Here is a 20366-nt window from a genome sequence, read left to right on the forward strand (position 1 = left end):
CAGTTTTCCTTGTTGACAGGTTTTCATCAAAAAAATATTGCAGAATGAAATGGTACACGCAGAATTATGCGTAAAACATGTTACAGGTCCTCAGAACATTTAATACTATTTAATGTGTTAATTAACACGATAAGGTTTCTTGAATAGTAGATTTGCAAAGGAGATTTGCAAAGAGCGTATAAGTCATATCCGCAAGGACCAGAAAAGAAATCGCTTCTCTGAGAACGATGTACGGGATGACTTTTGACGGCCGCTTCACAATTCTTACCGCTAGAGGTGTTAAAGACAAATACACTCTCAAAGGAAGACGTGCCATGTTATTAAACTTTACATATTTAAAAATTCTGCGATATGTCTAAATACATCACCAGACCGTTGTGCATTAAGTGCATTTTAAGAATAGAAATTGCAAACATAATGTACTGTTAATACTGCATTATATAGGACTCATAAAGCTAATGTTATCATCAATTTTACACCAGCTAAAGCAGGTTAATAGCGTTCCACTTATGGTCTTATCTACGTGCAATATGAGGACAAACGCGTATCACTACAGACGCTTTTAGGTTGGAAAAGTCAGCCATGTTGTTGACTATACTTTTTGCAGCAAGTGTCTTTATTTCAAACGGTAAGAGTTTGATTTTTCTCAATGATTACAGGATCCATATTCCTGTCCACATTCAATTACAGATAAGTCTTTGACCGGGCTCGCCAATGATAAGGCGAAACAAAATTCGAGTATACTATTAAGAGCAAATCGTTGATAGTTCTGTTTATATTAAATAGATGCATGCGATGTGACATGTAATTGTCTTATTTCAAATATTTTATGTAAAACAAGTGTAATTAATAAAGGCATCGCTATTGTTAGGTGGCTGTTTGGACTGTTTCGACTGTCGCAACATCCTCTCCCTCAGCGAGTGCGACAGGATAACAACATGTGGTAGCGGGGAGGTTTGTACCGTCCTGCTCTGAAAGGACTTCACTGACTTATGATTAAATTGTATGTATTTAAAACGTCTGTTAAGAACGATATAATAACTTTTACTTAGACAATTGGAACTGATAAAATATATCTTTGGTTAAAAAAATCACACTCAGCATCCCACCTGCGCATACTTTGGTTATACATAATTGCTTTTTCTCTTGGGCATGTAAAGTATAATGTCACAGTTGGTGTCGCGTAATCACCGTTTATTTTGTAGGTGTGCCATGTGGAGCAGTATATCAGTGAAAGTGGTCTTGTTCTTTACAATACTGGATGTTTATCAAACCTCGTACGTACAAGTTCTTTGTGTTGTTGACATTTATAAAAACTCATTCGTCTATGTGTGGGATCATACCCTTTATAATCATGAAGTATGAAATTTCAGCAATGTCAGCCAAGTACAAAGGGTGGTCAACCTTCACACAATACCATAAGAAACGGCCACAATGTCACCATATGTACAGAATGCTGCAACCTGTCCTTCTGCAATGACGCCGGGTGCGGACAAACTAGTGAGCATAACGATGAATGATTGTACAAGAACATATCATAAGATTAAGTAAATTTAGTTAAATTAAAGAATGAATTGCAGGATTGAAGTCATTACCGGGGTATGAACGCAGTTGGGCTGGTTAAAGTGCGTGGAGTCATCGCGTACTTTAACCAGTCCAATTGCATTCATATCCCCGATAATGATGTCAATCCCAGAATACATTCCTAATATTTACACACCAATAGAGCATTATTTCATTCAAGAATTGTTAAAAAAATCATTTCATTTGAGAAACCTGACAGTAATTCTGTTTCACCCTTTTCTGTAAATAGAACGAAATGACATTTTATCAAATGACGTCACAAAAAAACGGGAGATAAACCACTTGAAATCACCTTTAAACGTAATTTTGAAACACTAATGACAACAATATATTTAACATATCAAAAAAAAACACTTTCTAAAATGTTGATTTAAGTTTTTCGGGGCCTGCTGACACAAAACAAACAATAACAAGTTAACATTTTTCAATTTTCACGTATATTGTTTTGCGACGATTCGCGATCCGAAAATGTTGCGATCATCGGATGATAATCGCAACTGTCGGATTGCAGTTCATTTAATTAATGGAAATTGAGGTGTAAATAGTGTTTAATGCTTGTGCATAATTATTTAAAAATTTAAACAAGTCCCGGGGGAGCGTTTCAATAAAGATTTGAGTCGATTAAAATCGGAAGTATTTTAGTGTCAATTTTTGTTAGTTTGCTACGTATTTGTATGAATTATACTTCATGTTGAAACTTGAAGTTCAGTTAGTACAAAAAATAAACATAAAATTTAGAAAATATAAAAAAATCAACGTGCTGCTATTTATGACGTTTACACAGATTTAAGATAATTGAACTAACTACGAAAATCGTTTTTTGAAAACGCCCGCAGATACTGGTTATTCGTTATTCAGGTTTATCTATGACGCAGCGTGGTCCATACTGTTTTACATGTGAGGGCATCGAATCCCCTGACGAATGCAGGCGGGTGAAAAGATGCCAGGTGGATGAGGTCAGCCTTTTTATTTGACCATTTTATAGATTACTATTAACAAAACGTTTATGTAGTTGCTACAAAGAACATGTGGGCTAAAAGCAGCATGATATGTATAATGCAGGTTTACGTTTTATTAATGAAAGTCTTAAGTAGGTAGGATACAAAAATATTTGCATACATGCTACGGTGTTTTAGAGCTTAGCCATTTTTACGAAAGAAGATATTAATTGAGTTTATCCCATTTTTTTACGATTTTGACATAGAATGTAAATGAATTCTAGATGTTTATGACATAAATAATAGATTCATGAAGACTTTCATTAAGGTATGTCAGTAAATATGATAACCAATTATTTTAGTTGATATTATTTGTAAATAAACGTGGGCTCTATTCATCTTTCAGCACTGTATGCTGTATTCCAAACCTCACATCCAGGGTATTCCTAGTCCTCCCTCTATACCGGACTGTGTGACACAGAGTCGGTTCGTAACCACCGATTGTTAAACAAACCTACTTTTGCGACAAGTAGAAATAGATATTGTAGTAAAATTCGGAAGATAAAACATCACAGTTATATGTACCTCTGAACGGGGTGTATTCATGAATGCATATGCTTGCCCCTGTAGTTTTCAATGTAATATTAATTTAGTTGTGCTCTTTGTTACGTAATTATTATTTGTTGATAAATATATGTAAATAGATATAATATCTTTGAAATGAATAAATACTAAAACATCACTCATTTCTGCTTGTCGCAGTTTACTTGACGACGATTATTAACAGTGTTTACGCAGACCTGTGGGAGTTTCAGCAAGAATCCGAGTTCGAACATAGCAGAGGTCTTCAACATTGTAACACTTAAGTAACTGTTGAAACAGCTTCTAGATTCAAAATCGGTGCAAGTATTCTTAATGGCTCGCCTCAAAAAAATTAAACTACTATTGCAGCTATGCTACAGAGGGATACTGCTTAATAACTATTTAATGAAACGCAGCCACTTTTGAACTTAATTCAGCTAATAACTGATGCAGACAACAAATGTGAATGTTTACTGTAAAAGTTCGTAATGGCGTTGATGGTAAAAATAAAATTCAAACTGCAAACTGAAAAAAATCTCTCCCCTGTACACAGGCCTGCCAGGCACTTCGAGTCGTCAATGATCACACAGAATGTCCAGCGTTCTGCTGTCCTGACGATTTCTGCAACGATAGATGTGTCGAGAACACCACCACGACAGCCGCATATACGACAACTGTAAACACTGAACAAACAGGTAAAATATTTGCTGTCTGGGAAATGTATGCTGTTATATCCTCAAGCATTCTTCCCTGATTTTCATATTTGAGACCATGTAAGTTGTTTAAATATTTAAGATTATTTTTCTTTATCATCCAATGGGCAAATGTGACTCACCAAATACTAAAACTAAATTCTGAATAAAATGCAATGCATAAATATAGTATCTAGCAAGATAAACCGTTTTATTTACATGTTTGAATTGCTTTCAATTCTTTCCCCCAAATCAGACATTTTTTTTTCAATTATAGCTAATATTACATAAATGATGATAATAATAAAAATAATAATAATAATAATAATAAAATAATAATAATAAAATAATAAATAAATAAATAAATAAATAATAAATAAATAAATAATCAATCATAAAAGCTAAAAGAGTGGTCTCAAATCTTGTTTGAAATACAGCAGATCACAACTGTATCCGTTTAACGTTCAGAGCAGTACCGATTTGCAAGTTAACAGCGATGGCATTATGAACGTTGCTAACTCTTACACATTTCTTACAAATCGGCCAAAATAAATTTCACTGTGGTCTGCCCACGTATGCCGCAAACCAGCAATCGGATCGTGTGTACATTACAGTAGGAGCTATGTTTGCACTGCTCTCATTACATATACAAGGAGAATCTACCTCAGTTACTAACATCTACACTTTTATTCAGGATGCCCGCAAGATCATATCTTTGACAGTGTTTCATCGGCCTGTATACAAATTGTTGAAACATCCAAGTTCACCTTTCATGAGGCAAAGGCATTTTGCCACAGTATTGGAGACCGACTTGTTATAATTGATTCCAATGAAAAGTCAGTCTTCGTGACCTATGTGATTCTACATCAAACAAAAGGTAGGGTTGAACAATATTGTAATATATTAAAACCAAAAATGTTTCAAAAAATGCCAGGATGTTAGGGCCCGAAAGAAATACTCATGTATATTGTTCATCAATGTTTATAACCAATAAGAATATTACCCAATCAAATTGTTCACATGAGCAAACAAGCCAAAAGATAAACTTATTAACGATTTATAAAAAGGTTGACTTCATTTGGTAGCTGCCAACCACTTATTAATTGGATGGTTGCACAACGAAATGAAGCAACTGACCAAAAGCTTGTTGGTTTGCGCTTGCATATAAATATGTGTAAACAAAAGCATTCACTGTTCATATCCAATGACTGTTGTTTGCTTAATGCAACTTTCAGGTTTAGTCGTCACACTGCTTTACTTTTTCTATTTGTTCCCAGTTTGACCAGAACAACTTAGTGCCCAAAGATATTAGTGGTTGAACGATCAGACTTTAGCATTTGAAAGGTGGGGCACTGGTGAACCTGATCATGGTAGCCAACAACGATGTGTGCTGATTAATGGAATGGACAATTACCTCTGGTATGATAATTTTTGCCACTAACAATATCACACCATCTGCGAACGTCCTTTAAATCAACACACGACAACAGCAACATCTAATGCAGCAACAACTCCAAAATTCACTTCAGTAGAGACAACTTCAACATCAACATTGTCTTCAACAACAACAACAACAAGAAAAACCACAACAGCTCCGACGACGACAAAGACTACATCAACGACGACGAGCAGAACAAATGCGCCTTTAACTACAGGTATAATATTGTTCATTCTACAATGGTTATACGTTCAAAGGTGTGAACAAACCTTAACACAGCTTGAAAACAATAAAATTCAATTTGAAACATTCAACGTACGTAACTATCATTATTAACATGGATAGTTGTAACCGTTTCGAAGTTGGTGCGATAAACTAATGACATGTCTGGACTTTGCCTTATTTCCGCGCAGTTTATTTTGTTACTACTGAGTTTAAAATAATACGGACAAGCCCTCCAGCCTTAAACTTTTGGCTACTGAGCTTGTTTCTGTAGTTTTTCACATAAGTATTAAATTAAGTAAGACCTTTGTTTAAAGGTCAGAACCTTGTATACATGTACACTGAGTGACATACTACGTCACAACAATTCTAACCTCAAGTATTCAACGGCAAAATAGATCCATGTATTCAGAACTAGTCTTATATACAAATAAGTTTGTAATGTAATCGAACCATAAAAATGGGTGTCAAATGACCCTATATTATTTTGATATCATTTGACAGTGGTTTCATGTGCAAAATTTGTACCGAAAGAAAATACGAACAACAAAGGTCATTTAACATCCTATTTTAATTGAAACAAATAACAAAGATATGCTCTGCAACCTTATTTACCTATATGTATTTTTGTTTATGTTTTAACACGTCATCAGCAAATTAAGGATATTAGGTCAACAGTCAACTAGGTTAAAAATGCACTTTTACTCGCAAATAAAATGTAACCCATTTAATAGAATTGTTTTAATATACCAAAAAGGATGAACAAATGTCGAAAATATTTATGCTTATGGTGGATACCGAGATTAATTTAAAAGAAATGTGCAGAAAACACGGTATTGCTACCTTATGAGAGCATAGTAAATCGCAGTAAATCTTTAAGCATTCACCAATCATTTAATATTTTTTAAATTTTCAGCTATTAAATAGTAGTAATCATTATTTTCGATAAATGAATTATTTAACAAGTAATTGAGGGTGTATCACTCACAGTTTATGTTTGTTTTACATGTGTATGTATACATTTTGAATAAGAGTATTATTGCAAATTGTTCGATGAAAGATAGTGGTATTTGTTAACGTGTTGATTTGCTTGCATTTGTACATACTGTGAAGATGATTACGAACTTAAATGCGGCCCACAGACAGTTCAAAAGTGTGTTAATTGGCATAAGATGCTACTGTTCCTGAAGTTTCCATTTCATTATACCCCATACATAAAGACAATATTGCTTATCCAATAGTTTTATAATATGTAATTTCCGTGATCCTCGTCCGCGTTAAAAATATTGAATAACTCAAACGTATGTAACTGAATGTTCAATAAGAGCGGAAGAGGAGTATGGTGTGTGAATCAGCTGTCCCATATCTCATGTTTCAGCGAAAGCGCCAGAATATTGCACAGATCATCATGGATACAAATTGTTTGTGGATGGAAACACACGTCTCTGTGTTCTTATTGTCGACCATCATACAAGCTGGGAAGATGCCAAGCGACATTGTGCACACGAGAATCATGGACGATTAGTTGTTCTAGACAGCCATGAAAAATTGACTCTAATGGCTCATCATAAAGGCAGTGAGTATTTCTCCAACACTTTAAGTTCATATTAACTAAGCTGTATATATAGTGTATGTTTTGTTGTTAACGTATACAGTGTAACACAAGTCAAGTGATCATTACTTATGTGAAAAACTACAGAATCAAGCTCAGTAGCAAAAGGTTCCAAACGTATGTGTATTTTCAAAGGTTAAAAGCAAATGAAGTTAAAAGAAACGAATATCAATTTAAAGAATAACACATTTTTTTGGTTAATACTAATTTATTTTGGCTTGATTGTGAAGACAGTGGAAAGCTGATATAAATCATTCTCGATTCAACTTTCTGATTAAGATTAAAGGTACACCTGGTAGGGATCGCACCGAAAACCTCTTTGGTGAGGGGCGGACGCCTATAGACCATGACCACTTTCAATCTCTCAAATGTGCCCGTTTGAGGCTAAGTATCGTTTGTGAAGAATGGTATTAACTCATCGACACACGTTTTGTACGACCATTGTTTTCCAAATCGGTTTTTTTCTTAGTAGATATAATAACCTATATTAAAACTAATAACTGTAGTTGTTAAGGCAACATTTGATTTATTTTGAAAGTTAAACATACTATTCAATTTATGACACTAACATAATATACAATTACAATTCTTGATAGGCCGATATGTTGTCGTACGCTCTATAAGTACATGCCACCAATAAAGCTTATAAACAGAAAACTTTGTTCATAATATAATATATGTATACATTATAAGATCTGTCACGAGTCGTCATATAATTCACAATTTTGTTCAACGAGTTCAGGAAATATGAAAGTAAGCGAGCATTTGGCGACCTAACCGACACATTTCCTGGACGAGTTAATAAAAGTTGTGTGTTTCTATGATGATGAGTGTCAGAATTTCCTTATCACATGTGTTTATGAGTTTAATATAACAAAAACGACCTGCGTGTTTAACCAGCTCTTGCGATGAGCCAAAAACCACAGAGCAATGCCATTTCCAGCGCTACATGCATTGCAGAAATGTAGTAGCCTGAATAATTTAAAACCACAGATTTATCGGATCGTTTAAATTCTGTTTAATAGTAGAATGTATACCAAGATGTTACCCAAAAAGATTTGCAACTACACACATATATATACAGTGTGCCGGTTTAAACTATAATGTGTTTGTCTTCAGTGTGATCCAGTGTTAATTCGAATGTTATATTAGTATGACCCCTCATTATCTACGTCTTGTAAACGTACTGTAGCAGATTCTATGTTTTCTTAACTTTCTGGTGTATGTTTGACAAACGTTATTCTCATGCCAATGTGGGCCCCGATTAATAATTAAACTTGAAAACTTATATAAAACTTAAATATAAAGAACATGCATATTTCATCAACAAATATTTCAGATACTATGTAATGTATTAATTCTTAAATCAATAATTAAATTCATTTATTAGGTATTGCACAAATAAAATGGATTGAAAATTTCCTTCGATTTAGGATGTGATCAAATAGTTATTTTCCTTTTAGGTCATGATTACTGGGTCGGGGCTGCATATCAAAATTCAAACATCCAATTTTCTTGGCTGAATGAACACCCTGTTGGTCCTAATTCATGGAACCATGGTCAACCGAACGACCCTCACCACGAGCAGTGTGTTGCATATATCGGTAAACTGTTAAACGACAGAAACTGTGATGACGAAAATAGATCTATTTGCGAAATACCTTTATAAAAAAGTATTCAGAATAAAGTGACAAAACGTTTTGCAATGTATACCTGTTCTACTTAATTGCTTAGTGTAAGTTAGAGTTGATGTGACTGAGGCCTTTTGATGTTGATGTAATTATATTGCTGTTAGATGATTCTGTTTAAAATCTGTCTGATGCAACCATTAATAGGCGAGATTAGTTAGTATCCAAACTTAATTTAGGTGATATATTTTGTTCGTAATTTCATTGCATTTGCGTTTAAAAGATTCAGACATACACAATTGTAGTTTATATTAAATGGATGGTATATTTAGAAAGATGCCTAAAGTAAAATATACTATTCGGCAAAAGAAAACATTGGTCTATTGGGTTTGTAATTCCCTAAGTGTTTTGTTTCCTTGTAAGAGTTTAAGAAATTGAATAAGAGTTGCAAAAGTATTTTTTCTGGATCTGAGAATTTGAAAACGAAATTTATTTTGTAAAAGTTTTGCTTTCCTTTGCCTTGAAGATACAGCAGGGTTACCCTTTCATATATGCCGTAAAACGATTTATCATTTTCAAATTTAGTATCATTTAAAAGGAAACATTTTGGCCAATTGTATCAGCTTGGAACTTTTCAAAAAATACAGGGCGAGCGAGGGCCATGATAAGAAAATGCCTATTCTCTCTAGTAGAAAGGCAAAAACAAAAATTACAGGGCGAACGAGGGCCATAATTAGAAAATGCCAATTCTCTCTAGTAGAAAGGCAAAACCAAAAATTACAGGGCGAGCGAGGGCCATAATTAGAAACTGCCAATTCTCTCTAGTAGAAAGGCAAAAAAAAAATTATAGGGCGAGCGAGGGCCATAATTAGAAACTGCCAATTCTCTCTAGTAGAAAGGCAAAACCAAAAATTACAGGGCGAACGAGGGCCATAATAAGAAAATGCCAATTCTCTCAAGTAGAAAGGCAAAAAAAAATTATAGGGCGAACGAGGGCCATAATAAAAAAAATGCCAATTCTCTCTAGTAGAAAGGCAAAAACAAAAATTACAGGGCGAGCGAGGGCCATAATAAGAAAATGCCAATTCTCTCAAGTAGAAAGGCAAAACCAAAAATTACAGGGCGAACGAGGGCCATAATAAGAAAATGCCAATTCTCTCTAGTAGAAAGGCAAAAATAAAAATTACAGGGCGAGAGGGGCCATAATTAGAAAATGCCAATTCTCTCAAGTAGAAAGGCAAAAATAAAAAATACAGGGCGAGCGAGGGCCATAATTAGAAAATGCCTATTCTCTCAAGTAGAAAGGCAAAAACAAAAATTACAGGGCGAACGAGGGCCATAATTAGAAAATGCCAATTCTCTCAAGTAGAAAGGCAAAAACAAAAATTACTGGGCGAGCGAGGGCCATAATTAGAAAATGCCAATTCTCTCTAGTAGAAAGGCAAAAATAAAAATTACTGGGCGAGTGAGGGCCATAATTAGAAAATGCCAATTCTCTCAAGTAGAAAGGCAAAAATAAAAATTACAGGGCGAGCGAGGGCCATAATTATAAAATGCCTATTCTCTCAAGTAGAAAGGCAAAAACAAAAATTACAGGGCGAACGAGGGCCATAATTAGAAAATGCCAATTCTCTCAAGTAGAAAGGCAAAAACAAAAATTACTGGGCGAGCGAGGGCCATAATTAGAAAATGCCAATTCTCTCTAGTAGAATGGCAATTTCTCTTTCCTAACTATGTGCATCTGCAGACAAAACCCCGGGTGCACAACTTATTAACCAAACAACTTAACCCTAAGGTTTTACGACTGTATGTCATATAGTTTTGGAAAGGCATGAGATGGCAAATGCCAATTATTTGGTAATTAAGGTGACTTAACTCTCCTCGTAATATCTGCAGCTGTAAACGAAACCCCAAGTTCTAAACTTCATCATCCCTTAAGGTTTAAGTCAAATAGTTTTGATGTTTTGAATGATAAAAGTTCGCATAAAACTTACGGACGGTAGAAAAAAATGGGTGAGATGGTTTTGTTTTTGATGTTTCGGAAAAGTGTTCCTAACATAAATGTTAAATTTAAAAATGAAAAAAAAATACTAACTTTAAAAAACAAGGATCTTATAAAGTATAGTACTTTGGTGGATATTCAAATGCGCTTTAAATACTACTATATACTAAAGCTGTTTTACTAAGATAATAAGTGTTCTAATTGTTGCCATCGTCTATTATAGGTCTTGATTTTATTATTCACTGTTGCTATTGTTTTCTCTATTTAAAGTCGTTTACTAAGATATTGGACAGACATGGCACATGTTGGTATCTTTCCTTCATATTTTGATTTAAAAATGAAATATTGTCCTAAAAGTATCCTCAAATGTATTTGATAACCAATATTTTCTTTGTTTGGCATTGAATCACCAAAGGTTATGGTTTTGTATGATAGTTCTCTAAAGGCTCACTTCATTAAAATAATTGGTTATGAATGTTCTAAATTCACCCCAAAACGTCTGCGAAATATGACATTCCCAAAACATATGGATGTTTGAGTCGATGGTCATTACACAAAAATCACATACTTCGTATCTATTGTTAGTTTGAGCGCCGGTGTGTACACATTTTTCCATTGTATTGAGTTTAGATCAAATTGAGATTCCCAATTTTCTTCTCGAGTTCTATTTTCAGGTTCAAGTTGTGTAATAAGATGCTTGAAGACAATTTTACTTATTTTTGTATTTTCCTCCATTTTATCTACAAAGTTAGTTGGTGTGTTATATGAAATGCCTTCATTTTTCAAGCAGGTCTTCCAGTCACCAGGAATACAGCTGATATTTAAAAAAATCATATGTACCAAGATCGTATAGTCTCGATAAGTCGTAAAGTCATAAAAATAAAATAAATATGTAGTCATACAAATGTTCGACACACCTATTATGCCATTCTTGTAAAAAAAAAAGTTTTATTTTTAGTTAGTTTTGTTTTGCTGTTGTTCCAATTTTTTTTATACGATCGCAGTATCCGTCTAATATGTAAACGATGCCAATGACTGTATAACTTCTAGAAGGAAAACAGATTTTAATGGAAGATTTTGAATGCTTTTCGGATCCAAACAACTTTTAAAATTAGATCTTCCCGAAACTGTTTAGTCATTTGCTTATATAATTTGACCCATATAGATTGTTTATTTAATATAATTCTTTTTACCCAGCTTGCATTAATTGCTTTGACAAAAATAGATATGTTGAGCATTTTTAAACCACCATTTACATATTCTTGAATTATTTGATTTCTTGTTACTTTATCGGGTTTTCCATTCCATAAGAATGTGTACATTTTGTTTTGTATCATTTTTAAACATGTTTCAGGTGGTGTTTCCAAAACAGTAAGTGGGAACATAAGTTTTGGGAACGCAAACGTGTTTATTACAGTGATTTTGCCAAATAAAGAAAGATTCCATTTTTCCATTTTTCAAGACATGCCTCAAATTCTAAAATCTTATCAGTGAAATTTACATTTTCCATCTCAACTGTGCCGTTGGTAAATGTTATGCCTAGCGCAGATGTTTGGGTGATTTGCCAGTTATGTTTCGTACAGATCGGTATGTCAGCGTAATTAAGTGGACCTAATCGTAAAACTGCACATTTAGCTTTATTTAATGGTAACCCTGAAACTCGTTAAGACTAATCATAAGTTCTTCGAAAGATTTTTGTGTTTCATCCATAAGGAAACTGGCATCATCAGCAAATAACGTTTGCTTCAGTTCTGTATTATGTACATTGATAGCTTTGATATTTCTGTTTGTATTGATTTCGACACCAATCGCTTCTATACAATAAGGAATAAATACGGAGATAGGAGACAACCTTGGCGTACACCTTTTTAATATTGAAGAAATCAGAAAGATAGTTGTATTTATGAACTGAACAATCCCTGAAGGATATGAATTTTCAAAACTTCAATTACAAGTGACTTGCAAAGGAAAACGTTATGCTGCTTCTTAGAATAATAAAAACCGTTACGAAATCAAGGCTTTCACAAAAAAAGCATGTACATTTGAATATTGTTCAAGCACACATACATTACCTCTTCCAAATATGCTAGAAAACTTTCATAGTCATTGAACTTAATAGCATGTTTATAAAGTTCTCAGTGTAACACCGTATAGCGGAGAACAATTGTCTCAAAATAGCCTGTGAAAAAGTGGTTTGGTCAGTTTTGTAGGTGGCACAATAAAGCGCGAGAAATAACGTAGTTTTGCGATTAAAGTGGGCTTTGGTCATTTTTACCGAGACTGCTTTTCGGGCAACATCGAACTTTAATTTGAAATATATATATATCATTTTACAATATGACCACGATGAGATTGTATATACAATTGAATCACATTTGAATTTGTATAATGGAGCATGTTGAGATATGTTTGTTGACTCATATTTGAAGGGTAAGTCTGAGAAGCACTAAAAAGTGTTTCGGGCATTGTTACGAATACAGGTGTCCTTACATATTTAAAATAATAAGCTCGGTTTTTCCTGAACGGCCAGTACCCCAAAGAATAATATTTGATCTTATCTTTTTGCATGCGTTACTGATTCAGAAACATATGTTTTTCGATAGTCTTGTGACATGCTCAGTTTGGGGATGATATATGTATACGTATGTACAGTTGTAAGAAGATAACGTTATGTATGACAATACGCACACATGATGGTATGGTATTATATACACGCATATAATTTAATAGTTATAGTAGACTCTTGTGTTTGGATGTTTTGTTGTTGTTACCCCCCCTTGTATCTGTTGTTGCCATAAATAAACTAGTCTCGTCAGCACAAACGGTGTTTGTTTAAGTTTAAGTATTATATAACTGGTTGACATGGATTTACGCAACATAAGGGTCGTTCCAAGACAAAAAATAAAAAGTTGTCAAAACCTTCAATCTGTGAGAGTGCAGATTTAAAAAAAAGTTCGCAAAAAGGCATCCTGCAACAGAATACATATATTGTTAATTAGAGTTTAGTAAGAATTAAATGATAAACAATTGTCCAGTAAGAAAGCGGACAAGGTTTCTTCTGTTAAACTATGATAAATAAAGGGGCTTTACATATTATAACCAAGACTTACTTGGCTATGTATTGCACACATTTGTGATATTATCCCCATAAATATTGTTCCAAAGTTTAGCAAAGGTTGGTTGCGAAATGGTGCGATAACTATATTTGCATGTATATGGAAAACTACAGAAACAATTTTTAAACATAAACCCCGTTAAGGGTCGGCAGCGATGCAAAAGTCGATAAAGGACCAACATTTAAAATGTTTAAAATTATCAATTTCTATTTAGTTTTGAGGTTAAATATTTAACAAGCATGATTCATATATCTGTTGCAACATGAAAGGCTGTAATTAGGAGTTAAGCAGTTTTTACGAAAAAATATTTTATCGGATTTTCAATTAAAAAGCATTTACGTTTTTCCGGAAATGTCTTAATACAAAAAGGGTATGTTTATGAATCATATTATAATGTTATTAGTGAGTTGATTTCATATTGGTCTAGTTATTTGTCCGAGGTTAGCTGTATTTGACTGAGCCCGAAAGGGTAATAATATTGATTAATAAGTATTTTATTAATTAACTATTACCATTTCGGTAAAAAACATTCTTATAACTTTGCTGATTTTGACATGCATCCTTAGAGCACATACCTATGAATAAAGCACTGTACATTATAAAGATGTCTTTTCGTCTTAAATTCGTAAATCATTTGCTAAAACGTCAAATGTTTCACCTTCGTCGTCAATTTTGTCTTTGTAAAAAATCGTAAAAGTCGTAAAATCCACAAACGGGTTAAATACAACTGTAATATCAAACCGTATAAGGTGGTTCAATCATTCAATAGGTTCAAGTATTCCAAATAGGTTTATACGAAGCACAAATTTTTCAAAACAGTCGGAAAACGAAAAACAAAATGGCTACCTTTAAAAATAATTTCCGGCATATTTCTCATATTAGGCGAGTTTCGACAGCCAATGAAAATAACCAATTTTCTCAAATCCTATATTAGGCGAGTTTTTTAGCCAATAAAACGGAGAAAACTCATATTAGACGAGTTTTGTTGATATTGAGCGAGTTCTGGCATATATTGTCTTCAATTGTCTGGTATTGGTACCGCAATTGTCTCTGTATTTCGCCAAATACGTAATAGTTGATTAATAATTATCGTAACTGCCCAACGAACACTGTCTTGGGGCTTTGTGTTGATTGCAGCTATTTTAAAGATATTTGTGTTTTTGTAACCCGGAAATTAAATTCATCCGCTACTCTTCATTATTTTTTTCTGAATATCTTTATAATTTGACAAGATATCATCAAGAACTCGCAATATATTGTTGAATAGGGTGTCTGGGGGCTTTTTGAAATGGAAACGAAATAATAATGTCGACAGACTTTTCCGAAATAACGTGAATGCTTTTTGGTCCAAAATCTGATATTTTTTTCTTTTATAGAATTTGTTTAACTTTTTACTACCCCAAAACATGTCGCCAAGAATATCTGTTTCACTCCAACAAAAGATCGTTCCTCAAAACTAAATAAATTATGTACTTTTTAAACGTTTGAGTTTTTGTTATTCCCCACTCACTTTTGCATCGATGCAGGCCCTTAAATGGCACAGTCGTCAATGACATAGAACACGAAAACAAACAATCGAAAACCAGAAACATGGATCAACAACGCAAAACTCCACAAACAACACACTACATATATTATAAATAAAACTAGGGTGTTTTTTTAAGAATTTTAAGGTACCGCCTTGGAACGGTCTGTAAAATGTTAATATTTATAGGGGGTTTGAACTAGTTTGTGACCAAGTCAACCTTTTTCAAGATAGTATGGCGACAAACAATACGACCTTATCTGGTTGTGATTGGATGGAAACCGGTCAAGTTAATACATAGCGGACACAATCTGTGGATGCCTCCCATGGTCCTGTTGCCTTGACTTTGATATACAGTAGTTAAATGCGTTTCATGTCCTACATTGAAGATGCTCATTATAATCCTTCCATGGATACAATAGTTATGGACTCTTTTCAGCGACGTTCACCAAACAATATTTTAATATGTGTTCTGCATATCGCTATGATGAGTAGAACAAATATTAAATAGATATATGAAATATCGGCTGGATAACGAAGGATAATCTTATATCCAGATTAAAGTGACTCGCTCATGTTACTGGACCAAAAAAATAGTCTTACCGGTAATGCATCTGAAAACTCTTATGTTAACATTATTTTACCCTATGATATCAAAATTACAGAATTACAGAGGGCATAAGTATGCTGTATGTGTATAAGGGAGGCGATCACGTCATGATTAAGCTAAAATATTGAAGCAGACAGTGAATGTTCGCTTGTTCATGTGTCAAAATGGTTGAAAATGTTTCTGATAGTCAAAATATCTCTTTTTCGGGTTATGGGATTTTACCATTGTAGACAAAAGTGAGGTATAATAATATCTGTTATTTAAAACCAAACTATGACAATTCCATCAATCTGAAAGAATTTCGGTATATTTACTAATGTTCTCTACGATTATTTTCGTTTCTTTTTTAAGTTTGAGATTATTTATAAATTGGTTTACTCACAAATAAGGCTAAGAAATATACTCAAATATTGAGCATTTATAAACACATCTTAAGCGATGTGCCGTATAACGCGTTCGTGACATTTCAATGAGTTGGGTTAATTTATTTTCACCGACGACGTTTTTTGGTACTAGGGTGACGAGGGGCAGACCAACGATCACATTCGGAAATCATTTAAAATACTTTTCTCTTATACAATCTTGTAATAAGTGATTTATAGATTCCATAAATGCATTAATTAGTAAGTAGTTAAAGGATTCTTACTCAAATGTTTGTATGTTGTGCATGTGTATGTATTAATTTTGAATAAGAGTGTCACTTTAAGTTGTATTTTAAATTGAAAACCCTCAAGCAATTCGTCAGATATTAAGTATTTTTAACGGTAAGACCAAAACATTTATTTAAAAGGTCACCTGGAGACAAAACGTTATCAGAATAACAAAGACAAGTGCACACCAAGGAAGTTTTAATCGGTACAATAATGCAATATGAGATAAATGTCATCGGTCGTTATCACTGAAACTAGGCCAGATTTGTGCATGCATTTCTAATAGTTGGATCTGTAACTTAACAAAAACTATAAAGACATTGTTAAACGTTGTGCAAATTAAGTTTTAATATTGAATATATACATCGGATTTGTTTAATTTTACTTAATAATAATTCACTAATTTAGGACACTAAGAAGCATCAATTAGCAATGGAATGTAATATTCAGAATCCGTTTTTAATTCACAATTCCAAAAACGTTGTGAACTAAAATACAGAGTGTTTGAAGCGTTACACGCGATTAAATTTAAGTTGTGGCGAGATTAATACAAGACAAACACTTGAGCTTCGTTAACAAATAGGTCAAATGAATACGATTAGTTATCAGGTTTTAATTTATGAATAACTGACAAACACTCATTGAGCGCAATCTTGGTTTCTGATGTTAAATGAAACAAGAAAATATGATACACGTTTGCAACGATCTTGGAAAGGATGAATGGAACACACTTTGTAACTACATATTTTGAGGTATTGGAGGCTGATTAATGACTTATGGAGTCGAGAAGAGGAGCAACTTTGGTCACACAGACTTCGAGTTTTGAGGATCACTTTACCGTTCATCCGTGGGACAAACTTAAAGATAAATTAATTGGAGAACTGACGGGCGATAACATTAATAGGTGAGTTTGTTTAAGTTTATAACCTCAAATAATACTGATGATTGTTTAAAATACTTCATAAAACGTATTTTACACAGATATAGTTCATTAGTTATAAAGTTACGTTGCAGTTGGATTAACAAATTGTTCGTCTCATACTTATTCAAAATACTATTTTAGATTTAGAAATTTTTAACGTTTATATACAAATAATGTGTTTCGAATGACTTTATATATATAAACGTTCATTTTTATAGGCTAACTTGTTAATTATTTGTAAATCTTAATAACACCGAAACATGCGATATATATAGTACTATGGTTGTTTTAGTTAAGTTTCGGTTTGAAAGTGTCCATGGATTGTTTCAAATGCATTTATGTAGGTTGCTTATACTGTCACAATCGAAACTTGGAGCCCATTATAAGGAACTTTTGAACGAAGAGCGCACCTGTCAAGGTATCAAATTCTTCCATTGTTTGGAAGACAGACTTGGAGAAGATGGAACTGTTAAATACCTTCAAAACCTAATGGGTGAACTGAACTTTCATGGGGACTGTGGTGAGTTGAATTCGGACCTCCTTGGCTATTTCCTACGAAAACAACCTCGGTGTATGCCAGTACCTCACTAGAAATAGTTCGTAAATTTTCGCAATATATCATAAAATTGTTTTAGCTTTTAAATGAACATCTAAGTTAAAATTGATTACCAGTGAAGTGTATTATTGCATTGTATTTAAGATATCCAGGAATAAAGTTTAACTGCTAAATTGAAATTATTACGCGATCTACTTGCAGAGTATTTAAAGTGTACCGATTTCTGACATTTGTAAACCGTCACTATACATCCGAGTTTGTTTTTATGGGAAATCCCCGAGGGGTTCCGAGTGGATAAAAGTACAATCCGACTGGTTAATTACCGATTTGTGATATGTCAAGTCTTTCTCTCCGACAATGTTTTTAAAAACTAGGGACGTTGAAACCCTATGTTTTTGTGTACGTTTACCTATCTTTGAGCAATTCTTCTTGTACTCGATTAAACTCACTTTCAATAAATTAAAATTATTGCATTGTTTCAATTCATGCCGTACCATAAACCTGCTCGCTGTATTATATTGAAATACATTATGATTACTTATTTTTTAACTTCTGAGTTCACAGTGCAATTATCTATTTTTAGCTCACCTTAGCCGTAGGCTGAGCTATTAGGATCGATGAATGTCCGTCGTCTGTCATCTGTCGTCCGTCCACACTTAGTTTGTTAACACTTTAGAGGACACATTTTTGCCTCAATTGTCACGAATCTTGGACAGGATGTTTGTCCCTGTAATTACTCGGGAGAGTTGGAATATGGGTTATCTGGGATGAAAAACAAGGTCACACTAAAAATAGAAAAATCTTTTTAACACTCTAGAAGCTGCTTTTTCAGTCCAAATAACTCGGAAATTCGTTATAAAGGTTGTTTCGATGATATCTAGCTCAAGTTCGAATATGGGTCATTTGGGGTCAAAAACGAGGTCACAGAGCCCAAATATGGAAAAACCTTGTTAACACTCTAGATGTAACATTTTCAGCCCAAATATCCTGAAAATTTGTCAGAAAAGTTGTTTTGATGATTTCTATCTCAAGTTAGAATATGGGTCATCTGGGGTCAAAAACTAGGTCACAGAGCCCAAATATAAAAACCTTGTAAACACTCTAGTGGTAACATTTTCAGCCTAAATATCCTAGAAATTTGTCAAAAAGTTTATTTCGATGATTTCTAGATCAAGTTCGAATATGGGTCATCTGATGTCACAAACTAGTTCACAGAGCCCAAATATGGAAAAATCTTGTTAACACTCTAAGAGGTATCATTTTCAGCCCATATATCATGGAAACATGTCAGAAAGGTAGTTTCGATGATTTTTAGCTCAACTTTGAAAATGGGTCATCTGGGCTCAAAAACTAGGCCGCAGAGCCCAAATATGGAAAAACCTTGTTTACACTTTTGAGGTAAAATTTTCAGCCCAAATATCCTGGAAATTTGTCAGTAAGGTTGATTTGATGATTTCTAGCAAAAGTTCGAATATGGGTCATCTGGGGATAAAAACTAGGTCACAGAGCCCAAATATGGAAAAACCTTGTTAACACGCTAAGTGGTAACATTTTCAGCCCAAATAGCCTGGTCATACGTTAAAGAGGTTGTTTTGATGATTTCTAGCTCAAGTTCGAATATGGGTCATCTGGGGTCAAAAACGAGGTAAAAGAGCCCAAATATGGAAAACTCTTGTAAACATTCTAGAGGTAACATTTTCAGCCCAAATATCCTGGAAATTTGTCAGAAAGGCTGTTTCGATGATTTCTAGCTCAAGTTCGAATATGGGTCATCTGGGGTCAAAAACTAGGTCATAGAGCCCAAATATGGAAAAACCTTGTCAACACTCTAGAAGGTACATTTTCAGTCCAAATATCCTGGAAATATCCTGTCAGAAAGATTGTTTCGATGATTTCTAGCTCAAGTTCGAATATCAGTCATCTGGGGTCAAAAACTAGGTCACAGAACCCCAAATATGGAAAAGCCTTGTCAACACTCTAGAGGTAACATTATCAGCCTAAATAGCCTGGAAATTTGTCAGAAAGGTTAATTCGATGATTTCTATCTCAAGTTAGAATATGGGTCATCTGGGGTCAAAAACTAGGTCACAGAGCCCAAATATAAAAAACCTTGTTAACACTCTAGTGGTAGCATTTTCAGCCTAAATATCCTAGAAATTTGTCAAAAAGGTTATTTCGATGATTTCTAGCTCAAGTTCGAATATGGGTCATCTGGGGTCAAAAACTAGGTCACAGAGCTCAAATATACACAACCTTGTTTACATTCCAGAGGTAATCTTTTCAGCCCAA

At 33.8% G+C, this 20366-nt stretch overlaps 1 protein-coding gene and 1 long non-coding RNA gene across 2 annotated transcripts; both read left to right on the forward strand.

Moving 5' to 3' along the window:
- The first annotated feature begins 558 nt into the window (after positions 1–558).
- On the forward strand, positions 559–5104 carry LOC128236435 (uncharacterized). Its single transcript, XM_052951293.1, has 9 exons — positions 559–628; positions 872–954; positions 1206–1277; positions 1374–1500; positions 2443–2540; positions 2929–3008; positions 3658–3799; positions 4491–4673; positions 5083–5104. Exons 1-7 carry the CDS (start codon positions 583–585, stop codon positions 3782–3784), a joined length of 633 nt encoding a protein of 210 aa, XP_052807253.1. The 5' UTR covers positions 559–582; the 3' UTR covers positions 3785–3799; positions 4491–4673; positions 5083–5104.
- Positions 5105–5107: 3 nt separating this feature from the next.
- On the forward strand, positions 5108–8754 carry LOC128236436 (uncharacterized). Its single transcript, XR_008261355.1, has 3 exons — positions 5108–5451; positions 6835–7032; positions 8532–8754. It is a non-coding gene; the product is annotated as an uncharacterized LOC128236436 (long non-coding RNA).
- The last annotated feature ends 11612 nt before the right edge of the window (positions 8755–20366 follow it).

The sequence above is a fragment of the Mya arenaria genome, chromosome 6 (assembly GCF_026914265.1).
Source record: "Mya arenaria isolate MELC-2E11 chromosome 6, ASM2691426v1".
Classification (NCBI taxonomy): Eukaryota; Metazoa; Mollusca; class Bivalvia; order Myida; family Myidae; genus Mya; species Mya arenaria.

Bases quoted from the DNA above. Each gene is read 5' to 3' on its own strand.
- LOC128236435 (XM_052951293.1), top strand. From the start codon at position 583: ATGTTGTTGACTATACTTTTTGCAGCAAGTGTCTTTATTTCAAACG. The intron at 1,278-1,373 runs GTACGTACAAGT...ATGAAATTTCAG, and splicing joins CTGGATGTTTATCAAACCTC to CAATGTCAGCCAAGTACAAA. The intron at 2,541-2,928 runs GTCAGCCTTTTT...TTCATCTTTCAG, and splicing joins AAAGATGCCAGGTGGATGAG to CACTGTATGCTGTATTCCAA.